A 19,835-nucleotide genomic window follows, 5' to 3' on the forward strand; every position below is an offset into this window, starting at 1 on the left:
GTATGGCTGCTGGTATTAAGGAGGGGAGCAGACTCAATAACCAGAAGCAAGTGAATAAAGTGGCTCAAGCCAATTCCCACAGAATGCCCATCCCTCCACCCCTATAGCACGAAAGAAACCATGTCTTTCTCACTCTCATCATTGAGCAGGGCATGCTCCATCAATCTGCCATGCGTCCTCTCTGAAAGGCAAATCAGACAAATGTTAAGGCGGTCAATTCCCACGATACAAAGAAACTCACAAAGCGCCCCCAAATTAGATCTATTGGGTTGTATTCAATGTAAGTTCTACTCAGAGTAGAGCCATTATAATAAATACAGTGGTGCCCCGCAAGACGAATGCCTCGCAAGACGGAAAACCCGTTAGACGAAAGGGTTTTCCGTTTTGGAGGTGCTTCGCAAAACGAATTTGCTATGGGCTTTTTCCCACTCCTCACCCCCTTTTTCTAAGGCACTAAGCTGCTAATCCCTTATGCCTTTAATAGCCGCTAATAGCCGCTAAACCGCTAATAGCGCTAATTCGCTAATGGGCTTGCTTCGCAAGACGAAAAAACCGCTAGACGAAGAGACTCATGGAATGGATTCTTTTCGTCTTGCGAGGCACCACTGTAGACATGACTAACTGAGGGCCATTCATTTCAGTGGTTCTACTCTGGGTAAAACAGTTGAAGACAACCCATTATGCTTGGCATATCCACCCTTTGAAGTTCTTTAAAAGGGCAAGTTAACCCGATTATGACAGTCTATTACTCCTCTGAGTGATGAAGATGATGATCTGGTCTTTTCTTTAAGAGCCTATTTTAGAATTTGAAGCCAACATACAAGCAGCTGTACCAAATATACTTCCACCAACCTATGCTCCTGCGGCACAGAATGCCTTCTCCCATTTTTTAAAGTTCCCTACCTTGAAAAGGAAACAAGCAGACTGGGCCTCCAGAAGACTGGGTCTCCAATTGAAGATCTTAACTTTGTAGGTTGACATGGGACATAAGTACCCCAAGTCCTAGGCTGAGGGCTTTACAAGTCACAACCAGCACTTTGTATTGTGTCCAGAAACAAACTGGTACTCCATGAAGCTCTTAAGACATTATCCCTCCTATTGAAACAAGCCAACAGCCTTTGAGCTAGATCCTAAGCCAATCTGAGTTTCTGACCTGCCTTCATGGGCCGTTTCCTGTACTGCACTACTGGAGTAATCCAAACTGGATGTTATGTTACATTACTAAGCAGGCAGCACTGGACCAGCAATTTCTCTCCGTACATTCACATTTTTCTTACCATCTGCCCCCGGATCACTGGCACTCCATCCCGATTCCTTGCTACTGCAGAAGATAGAAAGAAGAGTCAATTAGACAAGATCATAAACCAATTCCAACCCCCTAGACATTGCACGTCAGATGCAATTATCACAGGCACACAGAAAGTGATGCACCCTTGGTTTACACTGCGCTACTTTGACAGGTACATGCTGCCTCTTAAAAAACCTTCAGCTTTTAAGTCAGTTCAAAATTTGTGTGGGAGTTCACATGACTACTCATCCTTATAAAATTCCCCAGCATATTGAAAACTAATGTATCAAGAAGAAGAGTAAGCAAAAGAACAAGAACCCTTCTCTATGTTTTGATTTTTTCTTTAAGACTACTTTTGTTATGTTTGTAAATTTTGTACATGTTGTATTCTGCCTTCAGCATGGCTTTAGCTTTGGAAACGTGTCATACAAATAAAACGACTGATTGATTTTCTACATCTAGGGATAGACCGATAGGGAGATATATATTCCCCCATGTGAACCCCCATCAGCGGTCTAGGCAGAGGCGTATCCGCTTATGGCAACTAGGAGATGGTTAGGTGGTTAGCTAGAATTGACGTGTACCAGTTCTGACATATTTTGCTGCTACCCTTTAACCATCCCACCTAGTGCACACACAAAATGATTACACAGCCTGGGGACTGTATGTTGTACCCAGCTCAGAAGGCTTTGTTTTGTGGAGAGTCATTCCACAGGTGGTAGAATCTCAGCACCAGAACATATGGCAATATGCAACTTCAGCATTTTTAAAACCACTTCTTTTTTCAATAAGAACAATGAATAGTAGGTGGCAGATAAGCAAAGCCTTGTCAGTACATTGGAATGGCATTAGGGCAGGCATAGGCAAACTCATTTAAAACAGGCACCCCGAAGCCCGGCCCTCCAGATGTTTTGGGACTACAATTCCCATCATTCCTGACCACTGGTCCTGTTAGCTAGGGATGATGGGAGTTGTAGTCCCAAAATATCTGGAGGGCTGAGTTTGCCTATGCCTGCATTGGGGATGAGCAGAGGCATTGTCAGACCATGTGGGTGCATATGGTGGCAGGACAGCAACCCTAACCCCTTTCCAGAGTGACCATGGGCCTCCTTTGTTGCAGTTCCCATGGCTACGCATGTCACACACAAAACCAGCAATACAAAGTAGAATGTTGCACCCTTTCTATCATCCACACAATACAAATGCCACAATCATTCATACTTGGATATCCTTGATGCCTTCTCCACACCAGGTGTGCTGTGCACATGGCTGTTGCCTGTGTTTTCAGGTACTTTTACTAAGCATCGTGGTTCAACCAGCCACTTTGGGGAAAGTGAAAACCTCTCAAACTCTGATGGGGAGATGAGATAGAACCCTGCAGAGGAGAAAGATGGAGAAATGGCAAGTTGTGCATGCAGAGATGCAGAAAGCGTCCCACAAGAGTTTCCCAAAATACATTTTTACAAATCTTACTCACTCAGAAGACTAAGCTTAAGGCTGCAAACCCACATACACTTATTTTGAAGCAAAGGCAATGGGGGGGGGGCAGACCTGGAATTAACTTCAGAGTAAACATACAAAGGCTCAGCTGCATGAGCACTTTCCAAAGTCATGCTTGGTGCTTGTGACAGATTTTTTTAAAGAGATCCCATGTTACTATTTAATATTTCTCAGCTAGATCTCTGGGACTCCTATGCATGGAAAGATCCAAATACTGTATGTTTGTCTGATTCTCATGCAATGTTCTCTCAAGCGCACTCTTTTCAGACCCCTGTGTAAACCATTTTTTAACTTAATATGCTCTAGGTTAGATTACTGCAATGCATTATACATAGGGCTGCCTCTGAAGATGGTTCAGAAATTTCAGCTGGGGATCAGGTTGCTCACTGGGGCAAGATGGTTTGAGCATATAACACTAATCTTGGCCTGACTGCAGTGGCTGCCAATTAGTTTCCAGGCCCAATTCAAAGTGCTGGATTTGACCTACAAAGCCTTAAACAGCTCAGGACTGCAGTACTTCAAGGACCGCCTCTTTGTATATGAACCGAACCAGACCCTGCGTTCATAATCTCAGGCCTTTCTGCATGTGCTTCCTCAATGTGAGGTCTAGAGGGTGGCAACATGGGAATGGGCCTTTTCTGCAATGGCTCCCTGTTTGTGGAATTCTCTCCCCTCGGGAGGCTCTCCTGGCATCTTCATTACATATCTTCAGGCACCAAGCAAAAATGTTTCTCTTCAACCAGACATTCAGCTGATTAACATTCTAAAATGTATTTGTGAGAGGGGGGGTTACTGGCTTGTTTAGGTTTTATTATGTATTTTGTATTTTTATGTTGTGAACGATCCTGGGATCTTCGGATGAAGGGTGGTATAAAATTTTAATGATTATTATTAATAAAATAGTAGTAGTAGTACTAGTAGTAGTAGTAATAATAATAATAATAATAATAATAATAATAATAATAATAATAATAATTTATTTATACCCCGCCCATCTGGCTGGGCTTCCCCAGCCACTCTGGGTGGCTTCCAACAAAATATTAAAATACAGTAATCCATCAAACATTAAAGCTTCCCTAAACAGGGCTGCCTTCAGATGTCTTCTAAAAGTCTGGTAGTTGTTGTTCTCTTTGACATCTGCTGGGAGGGCGTTCCACAGGGCGGGTGCCACTACCAAGAAGGCCCTCTGCCTGGTTCCCTCTAACTTGGCTTCTCGCAGGGAGGGAACCTCCAGAAGGCCCTCGGTGCTGGACCTCAGTGTCTGGGTAGAACGATGGGGGTGGAGACGCTCCTTCAGATATACTGGACCAAGGCCGTTTAGGGCTTTAAAGATCAGCACTAACACTTTGAATTGTGCTCGGAAACGTACTGGGAGCCAATGTAGGTCTTTCAAGACCGGTGCTATGTGGTCTCGGCGGCTGCTCCCAGTCACCAGTTTAGCTGCCACATTCTGGAATAATTGTAGTTTCCGGGTCACCTTCAAAGCAGATACTACTATCCCAACTAATATTTTTCTTTCTTGCTTTCACAGTATTGTGGATAGAGGGACAAAATAACTCCCCCTTCTCTCCCCCACCCCACATTTATCTATTTTGTACAAGAGGCAGAAAGGCTTCCAAGACCTAACACAATGGAGCTTGGTAACCTGTGGATGACCATGTTGTTACCTTGCCCATATCTGGTGAAGACACAGGAGGCAATGCCACTCACATCCTCCTTGCGGATACAGGGGTAGCGCACTTGTATCTTGAGTGCAGGCAGGGAAATGATCTGGATGTCTCCCAGGTTCGTCAGAACAGCCAGGTCATGCTCACTGTGCTCACTCTTACAGCTGGCAAAGTTGGTCACTGTCACCTTCCGAACCCGGCAGCCTTCCAGGGCCGTCAATTTAAGTTTCAGTTTGGAGCTGACTTTGGGCAACGTGAAAACCTGCCAACGTAAACAAGCTGCGTATTAAATCCTTCATTCATGCAAGAGCCATCCAATCTCCGGTCAATGCGTAATGAGTTTCCTGCTGGTGTGTGGCAGCAAAGCAGCATGCTTTAAGTCTAGCTGCCAAAAAGGAGCTGTGTAGTCTCTCTATCCCGCTTTCAGCAGCAAAAAAGCCTGGATTTCTGACAGCGGCAAGGGAAGCTAAACTTTGCTGCCGCTCACTGCTGTACATAAGGGATTTGCAAGCATCTCTCACATGGCTAGGTCGTATCAAGTCTGATTATCAGGGCTGGCAAATATCAATCCTCAGATACATAAAAATAAGCAGAGCGCCGGTTTGCAGTCAAAATCCCTGATTCCTAACCCAACTCTGCCACTTTCTAGAGAAGCATCTATGGGCAGAATATCAAATCCAGGAGTAGGGAAAGTGTATCATAACTCTATGATCTGCTCAGGTGGCAGGGAAGGTTGGAATCTTTGCAAACTTCCATGCATACAGTATGCTTTTCCACCTCCCGAAATCTGAACATGCCCTTCAGCAAAGGTGACAACCAAGTATCACCTCAAAACAAGCAAATTCCAGGAAGGATCTGCAAGAGGAAATGAATTCCCATACTATAATTTCTCTGGCTGCTCTATTCCAATAGGCAAAGAGCATGCATATACACAAGAATGCTATTGTGTTACCTTAAGCTGTTCTTCCGACACCACAAGAAGCTGGTGGCTCCCTTGCATGTTGGGACTCTTGGAAAGGTCATGGGCCACTTCCAGCGGTTCTGGAAGGGGAGTGCTCTGGCCATCCAGAACAACGATCCCGATAACAGGAGCTCTGTGCATGAGCTGGATCTCTTTGGCTGGAGAGACAGCAGAAAGCACACGCCAAATGAGGCAGGAGGTTTGGTTCAGAGAGAAGCAAACTGTTCTGACAAGGCACACTTTCTTCTCGCAGAACCCAGCTACCATGCTGGACATACAAAGGGCAGCAGAGAGGAAATATTGGACTGAACCCAGTGTTGCACGTCAGCACTGGACCCAATCCATTGTGGTTAGAGATTCGGATTAGGAGTGGGGAGACCCAGGTTTAAACTCCTACTCCGCCATGAAGCTCATCAGCTGACTTGAGGCCTGTCACTATCCCTCAGCTTAACCTACCACACAGGGTGGTTGTGGCAAAAAGGAACTACATATGGTACTCAAAGCTCCTTGGAAGAAGGGTTGGATACAAATACAATACAGTGGTACCTCGGGTTACAGACGCTTCAGGTTACAGACTCCACTAACCCAGAAATAGTACCTCAGGTTAAGAACTTTGCTTCAGGATGAGAAAAGAAATTGCGCAGTGGTGGCAGCGGGAGGCCCCATTAGCTAAAGTGGTGCTTCAGGTTAAGAACAGTTTCAGGTTAAGAATGGACCTCCAGAACGAATTAAATTCTTAACCAGCGGTACCACTGTACACACATAAGCATTAAAAAGTGATTGAGTTTAGAGGAGAACTGAAGTATTTAAGCTGTGATGCCGCATAGAAACGGCATAATTATTTCTTTGGGTGCAGTCAAAAAGCCACTTTTTACACTGTACAAAGGCAAGTATAGGTATTGAGGGGACGGGACAAAATGAAGGTCAGGGTCTAGTGGTAGATCTCTAGATGATTAGCGATGATAAACAAGAGTTCCTGGCTCCCAGTTGCTTCACCACAAAGACAAAACAACTATTTCTGGCTAAATAAGACTGTGAAATGCAGAAAACCAAACCAGGAGACATTTTTTGTGACACCACTGAGCGCTCAGTTCAGTTCCAGCACTAAAAACAAGTTCCTAGGCTGAGAATGTGCTCAAAGATGCCCTATTATGTTTTGTGTTTTAATCCTTCATATCTTTTACACTTTGCTCTGCTTGGTGGGTTTCTGTAAAAGACAAAGCAGCTCTGGACTTTGCCTACTTCTGTATTGGAGGTCGAACTGTGATTAATGGCACATGAATCCAAAGGGGAAGCTGCCGAGCCACCTTCCTTAGATCCGTAAGGAAAATACACATAACCGTCCTATAGATATGGTTACGGAAATGAATTCCATCTCTTATGTCTGGCTGGATGACCCTCCTGACTTTTAAACACAAAATATTTTCCAGATTTTTGTGACCAGAGAGAAACATTTACAAACAGCCCTTGGGCTTGTTTTATGGTGTGTTAAGGACTTTCCCAAAAAAGTACAGAGGCTAAAATGAAGTAAAAACTGTTGCCCAAGCTCTAGGTAGGTGTTTATGTACAAGACCGTTTCCTTCAGAAAACCACATTATTTACCAAAAAATGCTGTTCCTAAAAGAATCATGCCTGGGGGCTGGTACAGTCCTGCAGTGAAATGTTTTGCTCTTGTTTTGCTCTTCCAGAATGCGCACACAGATTCTGACACCCTCCTCCACATTCAGCACTAAGGCTTCTCAAGAGTCAGGTGGTGGGAAGCGTGCAGCCTTCTGGATGTTGTTGGACTCCAACTCCCATCAGCCCCAGTCCAGCATGGCCAACAGGCAGAGGATGATGGGTGGGAGTCTCTGTGGTTTCATCACCAGGGCATTTTACAAAGGTACCTTCAATCCTAAATCTGGGGGGCAGCTATTTCATCTAAATCGAAAGTCATCTGATCTTTTCACTCACCCTGCTCTGCTCGGACAGGCTCATCCATTCTTCTCTCGGCTGGAGGAACACGCAGACAGAAGGCATAGACTGTGCCCCCATTGGTGCCAGCCCATAAGGAGGGGCAGTGCCGGGAACCTGGACCAGAGATAACAAAGCCCATAAGCCAAAGTTTCACATATTGCCAAGGGAAAGCAAGCAAGACCATTCCTTATGGTACATTCCAGGCCAGACTTTGCTGGTTTTATCTACCCATGTACATTACTTTGTGGGTGTAATATATTGTTCAAGCACATAGAAGCTGGTCTTACTCACTGTCTCGTAAGAAGGTGTCGGCAAAATACAAGGTGCGAACGAAGCCAGTGAAAGAGTCCTCTGCTGACCGCGCTTCAATCTTCCGCTGGACAGGAGCTAGCTCTATCTCCTGCAATGCATCATGATCATGCCTGGAAATTCCCTCTTGTACCTGCCCGCAAAACAAAAATGAGAACTAAGCAACTAACCCCTTTTCATTTGTTTTATTAGATTTCTTACCTGCCCTTTACCATAAGGTCCCAGGGCAGTTTGCAACAGAAAAAAATATACATTTATAAGAGCAAATAAAACAGTTACAGCCATAAAACAGATAAAAACCATTCCATACAGAAAATGGAAACAATTCCAACAATGCAAACAGCAGTTAAAATAGTTCCAATATAAGCACAGATTGAGATAAAGATCTGTGCTTTAAAGGCCAGAAGAAGGAGGTCTGCAGTAGGTGTCAAAAAGACAACAGACATTGCCTAATACGTAAGGGAGACCATTGCAAAGTGTAGAGACCACCACACTAAAGGCCCGATTAGAATGATAAAATGGCATCTTTCTTTATTTATATATATATATATATATATATATATATATATATATATACACACACACACACACACACACATACCATACTTTTCCGTGTATAAGACTAGGGGTTTTTTAATTATTAAAAAATGATGTTCAAAATTGTGGGTCGTCTTATACACAGATAAAATCTCCCCCCATTTTCTCAATTTGGAGTCCCCCAAAATAGAGGACGTCTTATACATGGGGGTGTGTTATACGGTAATATGCATGTTAGCTGGTGTCAGGTGGTTTTAATAAAAAGAAGTCAAGCCAGTTCCAAAAAAAAGCCATTTCTTATAGGGATGCTTGCTTTGAAGAAGAGAAACTATTTTTGAAAAATAGAATGCTTTAAGGCCATGTAATGAATCCTTTTGCATCTCTTTATGATGGCAGAAGACTAAGTTTGCCGTACTCCAGGAAACCGGCACAATTCTCCTCCAAAAGGATTAGCCTATAGCTGCCCGAATCTCCTCCTCATATGACATATCAATGCCATGAGTGGCAAGGCTGAGATCCAATACTGTACAAGGGGGATTTTTCTAATGTCATGAGTGGCACCAGAGCTTTGCTGAATACAGTGGAACCTCGGGTTAAGAACTTAATTCGTTCTGGAGGTCCGTTCTTAACCTGAAACTGTTCTTAACCTGAGGTACCACTTTAGCTAATGGGGCCTCCTGCTACCGCTGCGCAATTTCTATTCTCAACCTGAAGCAAAGTTCTTAACCCGAGGTACTATTTCTGGCTTAGCGGAGTCTGTAACCTCAAGCATCTGTAACCTCAAGCGTCTGTAACCCGAGGTACCACTCTACGTGAAGCCGAGACAGCGCAGCCCCTCACCTCTGCAGTTCGTCGCTTTCTGTTAGACACCCTGCTCCTTCGCATTCGTCGGAAGGACTGGCGGAGGGACTTCTTTAAAGACTTCACTCTGGAAAGAGGGCCTTCCAAGGCCAGTTGGTCACTGGGATGCAAGGTACACCTAGAAGGAAATTAACAGGGTTGGCTCAGGTTCCCTTTTTAAACCAAACTGTTTTTTGGTCAAGTTGCAGCCACACACTGGAAGCCCATTAAGAGAGTTACCACATTTTAAAGCGCAGAGGTCTGAAATACCGTGCACAGGCATAGGCAAGGCCTTTAGTTGCTTTGCATCAGGGGTAAGAAACTGTAGCCCTGCAAATACTTGTTGGACTGCAGGTCTCATAATCCCTGCCCATAGGCTATGGCTGATGGGACTTGGGAGCCCAACATCATCTGAGGTGGCCATCCCAGATGTAAAGCAACATGGGACAATGCTGCTGCTTTTTGCCTGCAGTTCTCAAACCAGGCAAGAGAGCCTTCAGAAAACCAGAACTATTCTGAACTGCACACTTTATATTGTTCACAGTATTTGCTTTTGTGGAATGTTGGCAATTACTAAAGTTTTCCTAGAAGGCTCTAAAGGTATTCCATCAGTAAAATCCATTTCGGTGTTTCTCAACAGCCATGAGGATTCAAAGTAAATCTGATGGTGTGTTTTTGTTTTCCTTTTCAAAAACAGTGCTACACTGCCTTGCCCTTACATTCCACAAGGATTATACTATTTAGGGTTTACGTAGCACTTTAAATGCATTACTTTGATGATTTTTATCACTCTGTAGGACACACCAGTATTAATTTCGCGGAAGTGTACTGTAACATTTGTGGGGGAAACCTTCTCCCCATAATGCTCAGGAGGAAGGGAGGGCTCAGCCTCCCTTTGTCCCCAAGGCAACAAAAGGGAGACGAGAAGACCTTTGGACTTCAAGAGAGCACGCCTGCCTGAGCCTAATAGTGTTGACTAAGCTGTGGTCAGGAAACAACTTCCTGCTTTGGAGTTATGGTAATCCTCGGCCGCCAGGGATGGATCTCAGCATTTTGTGGGGGCTAGGAGGAAGGCAGAGTTCTCTCCAACTCCCCAATTCCTGAATATGTTGGGGGTACCTGCTGCCTACCCACCCCCACGCAAGTGGGGCTTTGTAACTTGAGAGAAAAGTCGAGAAAGAGCCATTATGACAGAAGCATATAACGTGACGCATGGTGTCCGTATAGAAATAGGGGATGAGGAAGTTTTTCCTCCCTCTCGCCTATAACACTAGAACTCAAGGACATCCAGAGAAGCTGAACGCCGGAAGATCCAGGACAGACAAAACAACTTCTTAACACAGTGCGTATTTAAAACTATGCAACTTGCTCTGGCAAGACGCCATGAGGGCCACCATGATGACTTTAAAAGAGGATTAGATAAATTCAAGGAGAGGGATAAGGCTGTCAGTGGCTACTAGCCATGACAGCTCTGCGCTGCCTCCACTGTCAGAGGCAGTGTGCTTTTGAATGCCACTTTTCAGGAAACTGCAGGCGGGGAGAGCGTTGCTGTGTTCAGCCCTACTTGCAAGCTTCCTATGGCATCTGGAGGGCCACTGTGAGAACCCGCTTAAACAATCAGGAGAAGCTATTGCAGATCTAAGCCTAAGGCTGGGAGGAAAATGCTTTGCCTAAGTAATTTCCTGCCCGAACTTTTATCCAGGACTTCCAGTTCACTGGTTGAACCCTTAGCACTATGCCTCACCAGTCTGGCAGGAAAACCCTGTTTAAGCACGTGGCTTTTGAAAATGGCTGGATGTTCAATGCAAGACTTTCACCTAAACCCTACACTGTGTCAGGAATACAATTTAAAAATTATCTCAATCAGGAAGTAACCCCCTTACTTGACAAAGACCAGCCGCTTCTGCTGATGATCAAAGAGCCCAAAACCATGGCTTGTACCAAAGGCTACGAGTTTCCATTCCGAGTGAAGGGCCAGCGAAGTGACCACAGCTGGCGGCTGACACTGGACCAAGACAAAGGGCTGGAAGCCTGGCTCAAACCGAACAGGCCCGTCTTTAGTTTTGAGCCGCTCGTGACCTTTCCACCTATAGCCTTCCTGATCCTGGAGGAGGTCCGCCTCTGAATGGTCAACCACCTGCTCTGCTTCTTCGTCATTTAGCTCCATTACGAGTACCTGGACGGGGGGCAGGGTAGGGAAAAGGGAGAAGGTCATTTGGAAGTGTGTTTTGAAACCTTAGCATTGCAAAACCCACAGAGTTTGTGCAAGAACGAAGGCCAGGACAAATGCATTTCCTCCTCTGGGCCTTTACTCTCAAAAGCATTGAGGAATACTTTTGCATTTCACTTATATCCTTCCTCACTCGTTTTTCAACATCACGTCAGCAGCAGGGGAGTTTGAGCTAACCCAATTCACTTTTTGATTAAGTGTATTAACACCCTCCTGCAGCATAATGAACTTTGAAGCAAAACAAAAGAAAAGAGGTTGTAGGCTTATGTAATTATGCAACAGAGGCAGTCATTTACCAAGTGGCTCTTGTAGCACACTGTGAATCTAAGCAGCATTAGCAGTCTTATTTCAATTTATTTCTACCCCACCTTTTCAGATACTTTCAAGGCAGCTTTTGAAAGTGATAGGCAGAACATATAATCAAAAGAAGCAGCAAAACCCAAATACAGTGGAATGTAAGGACAACACCATTTAAAAAAACAACAGCAACAACCACCGTTCATGAATATCTTATCACTTTGGCAAAAATAATCTTTATGTTTCTGCCCTGCAGCAATGCTAAATCTATCCACTGCTTTCATTTATTTCTGACCTAATGTGGACAAGATTCTCTGCCCATAGCTTTGGCAGGACATTTTGCTTGAGAGGCCTGGCAGTTACATGCACAATAGACTGAGTTACCCATTTGGTTCATGATGATTTGCACTCACCCATTCGAAGTCTTTAAAGAGCAGTAGAAGAGTCATAATTCAGAAAACTACATGCTGCTCCTTTCTCATCACAGGTGGGCTGGGCAAGTTGCTAGCCCTGAGGCAAAGCAGCTCGTTTGGCAATCCAATGTGAACTGACATTTGCGGCCAATGCCCACATGACTCAAGCAGGCGTGTTGTTTTGGTTTTTTGAAAGAGCTGCATGACTCCTACAAGTGCAGTGGGAATCTACTCTGAAGAGTGTGTTTCGGATGCCAGGAGCCGGTGTATATTATTATTATTATTTATTTTGATTTATTACCTGCCCTGACCTTAAGGTTCCTGAACAGGTCGCAGCAATTTAAAAATGCAACATTGAAGGTGATCTGATACAGTTCAAAGTTAAGAAAGCCAAAAAGAAGAGGATTGGGTGCGTCACAGCTGAGAGCCCAAGAGCAAGTTGTAACTATCTTCTAACCTGAATTAAGGCTCTTTGAAAAGCTTTGCATTTCACAGGAGAAGACATGCAAATTTGTCCCCATACCCTGCCCCCCCCCCCCCCGTTGACATAGATGAACTTCTTTATCCAATTATATGGGGCAGAGCATCTGTGAACCCTGTCTATGCCCTGGCCTTCCACAGTCTAAACAGCAACAAAGGCTTTCAATAGGCCAGTGGTGCTGAGGCAGGAATTGTCAAAATGTCTTCCATGGAAAGGGCCACTCTATCCCAAATCAGTAATTCAAAACTAAGGATTCTCCTTGGTGCTCTCTGACAGGGAATTAAAGAGCAGAGATAGAAAAAAATTAAGTTGCAAGCTGGAAACTAGCCCAGAAAGTTTGCATTGTCAACACAGTCCACTGACTAGTGGAATGGTTCGCCTAGTATCAACTTAGCGACTTAATCTTTCCTATAGACATTGCCGCATATACAGACATATATACACACATTCCTACTAGATATACTACTACCAGCATCCAGCTGGCCAAGAAACACAATGACTTAGAGAGCGAACAAATTCAAATTGAAAACCCAAAGATGAACAAGCCAGAACAACAGCTTAACTAGTGATCGGCTGCACAGCTGGCAGTTACAAAGGTGAAGATGGTACAAAACACACGCGGAGAAATTTGCACATGACGGTATCTGAACATGTACAGAATGCTTCCTACACTCTGCAGATCACTAGGATTGGGAGAAAAGTTTATGTAGAACACAGGGCATAACATGCAGGGAAGTTCAAACTCCTGCATTTCCCAATTGATGGGGGCAAAAGATAAAGTAAGGTCTGTGCTATTGGATGCAGTGTGCCCAAAAACCTATCCAAGTGCATTTCAGTACCTGCCCTGCTGTTCCTGCCACGGCCAAGTAGCTACTGTATTTGCACAAGAAGATCTTCTGGATCCCAAGTCTGGGGTCATCGCTGTAAGGGTCAAAGGAGCCAACCTAGCAGGGCAAACAGGCAAGAAAGAAAATACCATATCAACACAAAGCAAGGTTTTCTGCGGGGCAGCTTCTCTGCTGCTCAGTTCAGCAGGCCTTGGCTTCGGAAGGTTTAAGCTGGGCCACGGACTCCTCACCTTGCGCAGCGGAGGCCATTCGTCCTCCCCCATCTGGTTCAGATTGTCATTGGGATCAGCATCCGTGAGGAACACCCTCACCGTGCTCAGCTTATACAGGAGGTTCAGACAAACGCCGGACGCGTTCCAGAATCGTACTGTGCCATCCTCATGCCTGATTTGGGGGGGGGGGGAGAAATGAAGGGGGCAAGCAGATTACACCAGCAGCACGGCTTACTTTCCAGGTAAGTGAACACACTGAACATTTGCCACATGAGCCACTGAAATCCTTTTGGGCTAATTGTTTAAATACAGATAGCCCAGGCGGCTACAAAACTTTCCTCCTTCGTGATCCCCTTTCTGCGCTGACTTGACTGCTGGAGAACTGATGCACACCAAAGGGGATTCTGGTGGAGTGAAGAGCCAACTCACACATGCAGAACCTCACTGCGGCCCAGTACAAAGGAAAAGTATAAACCCAGAACCACACCCCTGTGTCTGCACATTGCAAGGAAATGTCTGCAATGGTGGCAAAGGGTCTTTCGAGGAAGCTTGCCTGCCACTGCTTCCAAGCCCAGCGGGGAAGCCTAGACTTTTAGAAGATACCCAAAGGCAGCCCTGTTTAGAGAAGTTTTTAATTTATGATGTTTTATCGTGCTTTTAATATTCTGTTTGGGAGCCGCCCAGAGTGGCTGGGGAAACCCAGCCATATGAGTGGGGTAAGTATGTATGTATAAATAAATAAATAAATATTATTGTTATTCTTATTATTATTACTACTACGACAACTACTACTAACTACTGGACTTTCTTGAAGTTCCTGACTTTTTTGAAGACTACCACCCAAGGCAGTTAACTGCTCTCCATATATGTTTCCACACAAACGTAAGCTACAGTGGTGCCTCGCAAGACGAAAAGAATCCGTTCCGTGAGTCTCTTCGTCTAGCGGTTTTTTCGTCTTGCGAAGCAAGCCCATTAGCGGATTAGCGCTATCAGCGGTTTAGCGGCTATTAGCGGCTTAAGGGATTAGCGGATTAGCTGCTAAAAGGCTATTAGCAGCTTAGTGCCTTAGAAAAAGGGGGTGGGGAGCGGAAAAAACCCCCCAGGAATCGCAAGACATTTTCGTCTTGCGAAGCAAGCCCATAGCAAATTCGTCCTGCGAAGCACCTCCAAAACGGAAAACCCTTTCATCTAGCGGGTTTTCCGTCTTGCGAGGCATTCGTCTTGCGGGGTACCACTGTATTAATATTTTTGTCAGGCTGAAAGAGATTTAGTTCCTTGTGGCTATAGCTCTAAAAAGGCTCTTATTAGGTCCTGCTTAGTGAAGGCAACTTAAGGAACATAAATTGTAGTGAGCATTTAAAATAAATCTTGACAGGAATAATCTGATGGGCGTACACAGAAATGCGTTCACAGCAGCCCAATTAGATCCATGTTGTCTCCCATTAGTGGCCAGTCGACAGCAAGGACCACTCCATCAGCTCAGCTGGGACCAGCTGCCATTTGGGCTCCTCCCCTCTCCTCAAGCAATCTCCTGTGGTGACCTTTCGGCCTGGTCATTCTTTAACAGTTTTAAACGGCTGGCACCTGACCTGGCTTTCCCCCCTCCTCCTACCATTTCCCTATCAGGTGCATCAACTGGGGTGGGGGGCGAAGACACCTCAGCTCCCTCAGTATTTGTTTTAAGGGGAACAGGCCCCCTCGATCTTGAGGCGGCCCTGCACACAATGTCCGACGACTTGTGTGTCAAAGTTCCAGTGGCTGGCTCCCCCAGAGCACTCTGTCTCCTCCATCCATTTGCGGGGCAACCTGGCACCTCTGTTCTCTATTGTATCATGCCTCTTACATCCTCAGCCATTATTCCAAAACTGTAAAACCACGTTAACTTGCGGGGTGGTATAAAGGTAAAGGTACCCCTGCCCGTACGGGCCAGTCTTGACAGACTCTAGGGTTGTGCGCCCATCTCACTCAAAGAGGCCAAGGGCCAGCGCTGTCCGAAGACACTTCCGGGTCACGTGGCCAGCGTGACATTGCTGCTCTGGCAAGCCGTTTACCTTCCCGCTAGTAAGCGGTCCCTATTTATCTACTTGCACCCAGGGGTGCTTTCGAACTGCTAGTTTGGCAGGCGCTGAGACCGAACAGCGGGAGCGCACCCCCACCGCGGGGATTTGAACCGCCGACCTTTTGATCGGCAAGCCCTAGGCACTGAGGCTTTAACCCACAGTGCCACCCGTGGGGTGGTATACAAAGTGTTAAATAAGTAACACAGAATATTATGCTGCGGCACTTGAGGCACCAAGCTTGCTTGGGTGAATCAACGTGAATTCTCCTCCTGCATCACTGCTGCTTGAAATACACCAAGCGACATTCCAGAAATTAGCTTGTATCCCACTGGGTTTTACGAAGTCTGGTGACGGGCTCTTACGTTCAATCCTCTCTCCACAACATCAGTACATTCGGTTCTCAGGGACACTGAGTATTCTAGCTCCTGTATGCTAATGTTATCCTTTTAGCATGGCTGGCAGGATGCCTGGACCATTAATTGGGAGAATCTTATCAGGGATCTTGACAGGAAACCTCTTTCGTCCTTGCAGGGGTATTAAGGATACATACATTTTAAATTCCAGATGAAAAGCAACAACGAAGCCCTATTTAGCGTACAGAGAAAGACATATGGAGGGGCAAAACGAAACGATTGTTCCATCCCATCCACTTGATGTGAGACTTTTTATGCACGTCTACGCACACAAACAGGTAATTGTTTTGGAACTTTCTGCCTTCAGAAGAGTTCATTACCATTGAAGTGTTAAATACCCAAGTTCAAAATGGTAATCACTTTAACGGCTGTTGCACAAATGATGATCTTCACATGCTGTATTAGACTGACTAAGCAGAGGTGGAAACAAAACGTGAGGTCAGAAGCTCCAGAATGGTAACCAGAGGAAAAACGTCTGTTTTCATACCTACCCAGTAAGCAGCAAGTCTCTCTGAGGAGGATCTGGAGCCTTGCTGGTGCCTCCATTAATTGGCCATTGCTAGGAAAACAGAAATTGGGACAGAATGGATGCAAAGTTGGAAGTACATAAGCAATGAAGACACAGAGGGAGCAGGAAAGCACTGAACACCAAATCTATGCAGATTAAGCTTTGTTTGGATTAAGGCATACATTCTTAAGGTTTTACTAGCCAATTTCCTTATGCTAAGGTTTAATATAAGATGGGGAGGAATCCATTAACCTACATTTTTTTTCTGCAAGCAGCTGCTGCTGCAGAAAGCTTGTAAATATTTGCAAACTGTAACTATTGGGGCTTTCTGAAACCGAACCCACAGCAACTACAACTTTGTCAGGGTGCAGAATATTGTCTTCAAGTGTTCTGATCTCTCAGCAGTGTACAAAACGTGTAAAATTTGCTTGTCTGCATCTAGATGTGAGCTCAGAGCCAGAGTCCTTTGCAACAGAGGGAACCAGAAATCTAGATTAGGGTGGGGTGCACAGAAGCTGCCTTAAAACAGAGGTCAGAAGATTGGTTCTTCTAGCTGCACTGTCTGGCAGTGGCTCTCAGGGTTTCGGAGAAGAGATGCCCAAGACTGAACCTAGGAACTTCTGCATGCAAAACAGATCCTCAGTCCCTGAGCCACAAACACCCCCAAATTAAAGTTATTAAATTTCTGAATTCTGTGACAAGTTGCGCAGGCAAACTAACAATATAATTCAGCATGTTTTCTTGTGCAGTACATTGTGCAGTTTGGAAGCACGTCAAAGTGCAAGTAGATAAATAGGTACCGCTCCGGCGGGAAGGTAAACGGCGTTTCCGTGCGCTGCTCTGGTTCGCCAGAAGCGGCTTAGTCATGCTGGCCACATGACCCGGAAGCTGTATGCCGGCTCCCTCGGCCAATAAAGCGAGATGAGCGCCGCAACCCCAGAGTCGGCCACAACTGGACCTAATGGTCAGGGGTCCCTTTACCTTTAACATTGCATCCTACACGTGTTTAACACTTCAGCAATTTCAACCATATGCTGTTGAAGGCCGCTGATTGCAATCCCGCAAATTAAAAGCAAGCAAAGCAGAGAGCTTTTTGTGGTGCGTTTTCCTAGCATGAAAAGAGAATTTAAGCTCTCTGTCTTGCTTGGGAAGCAAGGCCCTCTCCACGCACCAGGTCTGAGATGCCCCTGTGCAAGATGTCATGGGAACTTGGAAAGACCTGCAAGATCTCACTGGAGCACCCCAGGACCTCTAGAGTCAGTGAACATAGAAGGCCTTGCTCCCCAAAGGAAGGCAGAGACCTTAAAAAATGCATTATTCCTAGAGTGCCCCAGGACAAGAGCGCCAGTGTGGTGTAATGGTTAGCGTGCTGAGCTGGGACCTGGGCCAGTCATGAAAGCTCACCGGGTGACCTTAGGCTAGTCTCTCACAGCCTAACTTATCTCACAGGGTTCATTACAAAGATAATAGGGGAGAAGAGCCACATATGCCAATCTGATCTTCTTGGAAGGATAAGCAGGATATAAATGCAATAAATGAGATAAGCAAGCAGATTTGGGTCTGGGGGCCATAATTATCTTTGAGTACTCTTTGCAAGATTACATCGCTGAAACGGCCTCATCCTTTGCTTGTGCCTTCTATCTCTCAAGCGGGACTTCAGATGCAGTGTGAAATCCAGTATTAATATGAAAGGGACTCGTTCATTCCGTTCCAACGTTCATGCATGCAAGTCATACCATATTAGAGAACTGGGAGTTCTGTTTACTCCCGGCACTGATGATCCTTTCCCATAACTTGAGAGGGATGTTGGAGACGTGGTGGGAACATGTGATGGCTGAACAGTGAAGAGATGCCAGGTACGGGGGTTGGACCGATGGCCAGCCTGGAGACATCAAGTCTATGACTACTAGCTCTTCCTCTGCTAGCACCACCATGGCAGATGGGTCATCAAATTCTGCAGGAAAAGGAATCAATAAATAGCCATCATTTCACTGGGGGGGAGGCAGCAGGGAGAAAATGATCGTGAAGTACTTTCATCAGTGGGCACAAATAAGCAGCATGGTTTATCTAGGCTGGTGGCTCAGCAATATTAGTTACATTATGGATCTTGAAATAATCACACAATTCCTCCCCTTCTCTACCCTTGTCTCTATTTTCATCCTTCCACCATTGCTTCCATGGGTCTAGTTTAGACCGCACATCCCCCGGAAAAGAAACCAGTCAGACCTGCCCCTGGCAAAAAAGAAAATATAAAGATGGTACTATATACATTTTATTTATTGAATTTCTATCTTTTCCTTTCTCCCAATGGAGGCAAATAACAATACAATTTTAAAAAAAGAAAGAAGACACGTATGTAAAACATTTAAAACGGATTAAGAACATATAAAATATTTTCAAAAGCACATTACGCCTGTGGTTTCGCCAATTGCACCGTCTCCCCCATTTGTTCCAGGGCTCAAGTGAAAGTGTTGATTTCGGCTTCAAAGCCCTTCACCAGAACAATTTGCTTTCATGTGCGGCCACATGAAGCGGGAAACAGACGGCTCTGCTCGGTGGTTCACTCCAATTGCAGAATACTCTCTTCAAGGGAGCAAAGGTGGACTTTGGTCTTTCAAATTTCAGTAGTACACTGTGTGAGACCAAAATTCGGTGTCCCTACCTTTCGCCTTCCATTCTGCGCATGCACTGCATCATAGTTACAGCACCCCCCCTTGGCTTGGTGCCCAGTGCGAGGGAACCAACCGCACTGCCCTAAATCTGGCTCTGAAGGGAGGCCCGACTAGAGCTTAATCTGGTGTCTTTTTGGCAGTAGGCAAAAACATTTTTTCCCCCAGTCAAAAAAGTAGTTTCAAAAGCTTTACGCAGAGTAGAGCCATTGAAATTCATGAACTTAGGCATGTTTATTAATTCCAGTGGGTTTTACTCTGTGTCAAACTTAGCTGATGGGCTCCCCACCCTGCGATCATCTGTGCTTTGTTTTTAAGCTGCTTTGAATTTTTGTTTTTACTCCCGCTTCCTTTATGCTGCTCTTTTATATTACAGCGTTTTCATGTCTGCTTTCATCTTCACTGTATTGAAATGTTCACTTTGAAAGTTGCCTGGAAACCTGCCGAAGGGCAGCGTATAAATTCTTCAAAAACAACAACAAAGTGCACGTCTCTGAAGAGCAAGTTTTATTTTTCTGCCCAATCCAAGTTCCTGTGGCGCAATCGCCGACACCCCTAATAGGCCATTTATGTGCTTTATCCAAGATTATCTATGGAGTAAAAAATGTCACGTGAAATGACCGAGAACTGGAAATCAAGGACCCGA

At 45.2% G+C, this 19,835-nt stretch overlaps 1 protein-coding gene across 8 annotated transcripts in view; it reads right to left on the minus strand.

Annotated features, from left to right (window-relative positions):
* The window catches only part of LLGL2 (LLGL scribble cell polarity complex component 2), a 66,537-nt gene that overhangs the window by 4,715 nt on the left and 41,987 nt on the right, over window positions 1–19,835 (minus strand). For 7 of the 8 annotated variants that reach the window (XM_083429864.1, XM_083429862.1, XM_083429865.1 and 4 more), the window contains exons 11-23: window positions 18,257–18,474; window positions 16,504–16,571; window positions 13,558–13,711; window positions 13,319–13,423; window positions 10,942–11,234; window positions 9,059–9,197; window positions 7,664–7,814; window positions 7,370–7,486; window positions 5,408–5,574; window positions 4,456–4,717; window positions 2,510–2,663; window positions 1,278–1,321; window positions 134–181 (exon numbers count right to left, since the gene is read on the minus strand). In XM_083429864.1, the coding sequence (XP_083285990.1) occupies window positions 134–181; window positions 1,278–1,321; window positions 2,510–2,663; window positions 4,456–4,717; window positions 5,408–5,574; window positions 7,370–7,486; window positions 7,664–7,814; window positions 9,059–9,197; window positions 10,942–11,234; window positions 13,319–13,423; window positions 13,558–13,711; window positions 16,504–16,571; window positions 18,257–18,474 (1,920 nt within the window). The remainder of the gene's footprint in view (window positions 1–133; window positions 182–1,277; window positions 1,322–2,509; window positions 2,664–4,455; window positions 4,718–5,407; window positions 5,575–7,369; window positions 7,487–7,663; window positions 7,815–9,058; window positions 9,198–10,941; window positions 11,235–13,318; window positions 13,424–13,557; window positions 13,712–16,503; window positions 16,572–18,256; window positions 18,475–19,835) is intronic. The other variant, XM_083429866.1, reaches the window with a different exon arrangement.

This window comes from Podarcis tiliguerta (assembly GCF_965153285.1).
Source record: "Podarcis tiliguerta genome assembly, chromosome: 2".
NCBI classification, from domain to species: Eukaryota; Metazoa; Chordata; class Lepidosauria; order Squamata; family Lacertidae; genus Podarcis; species Podarcis tiliguerta.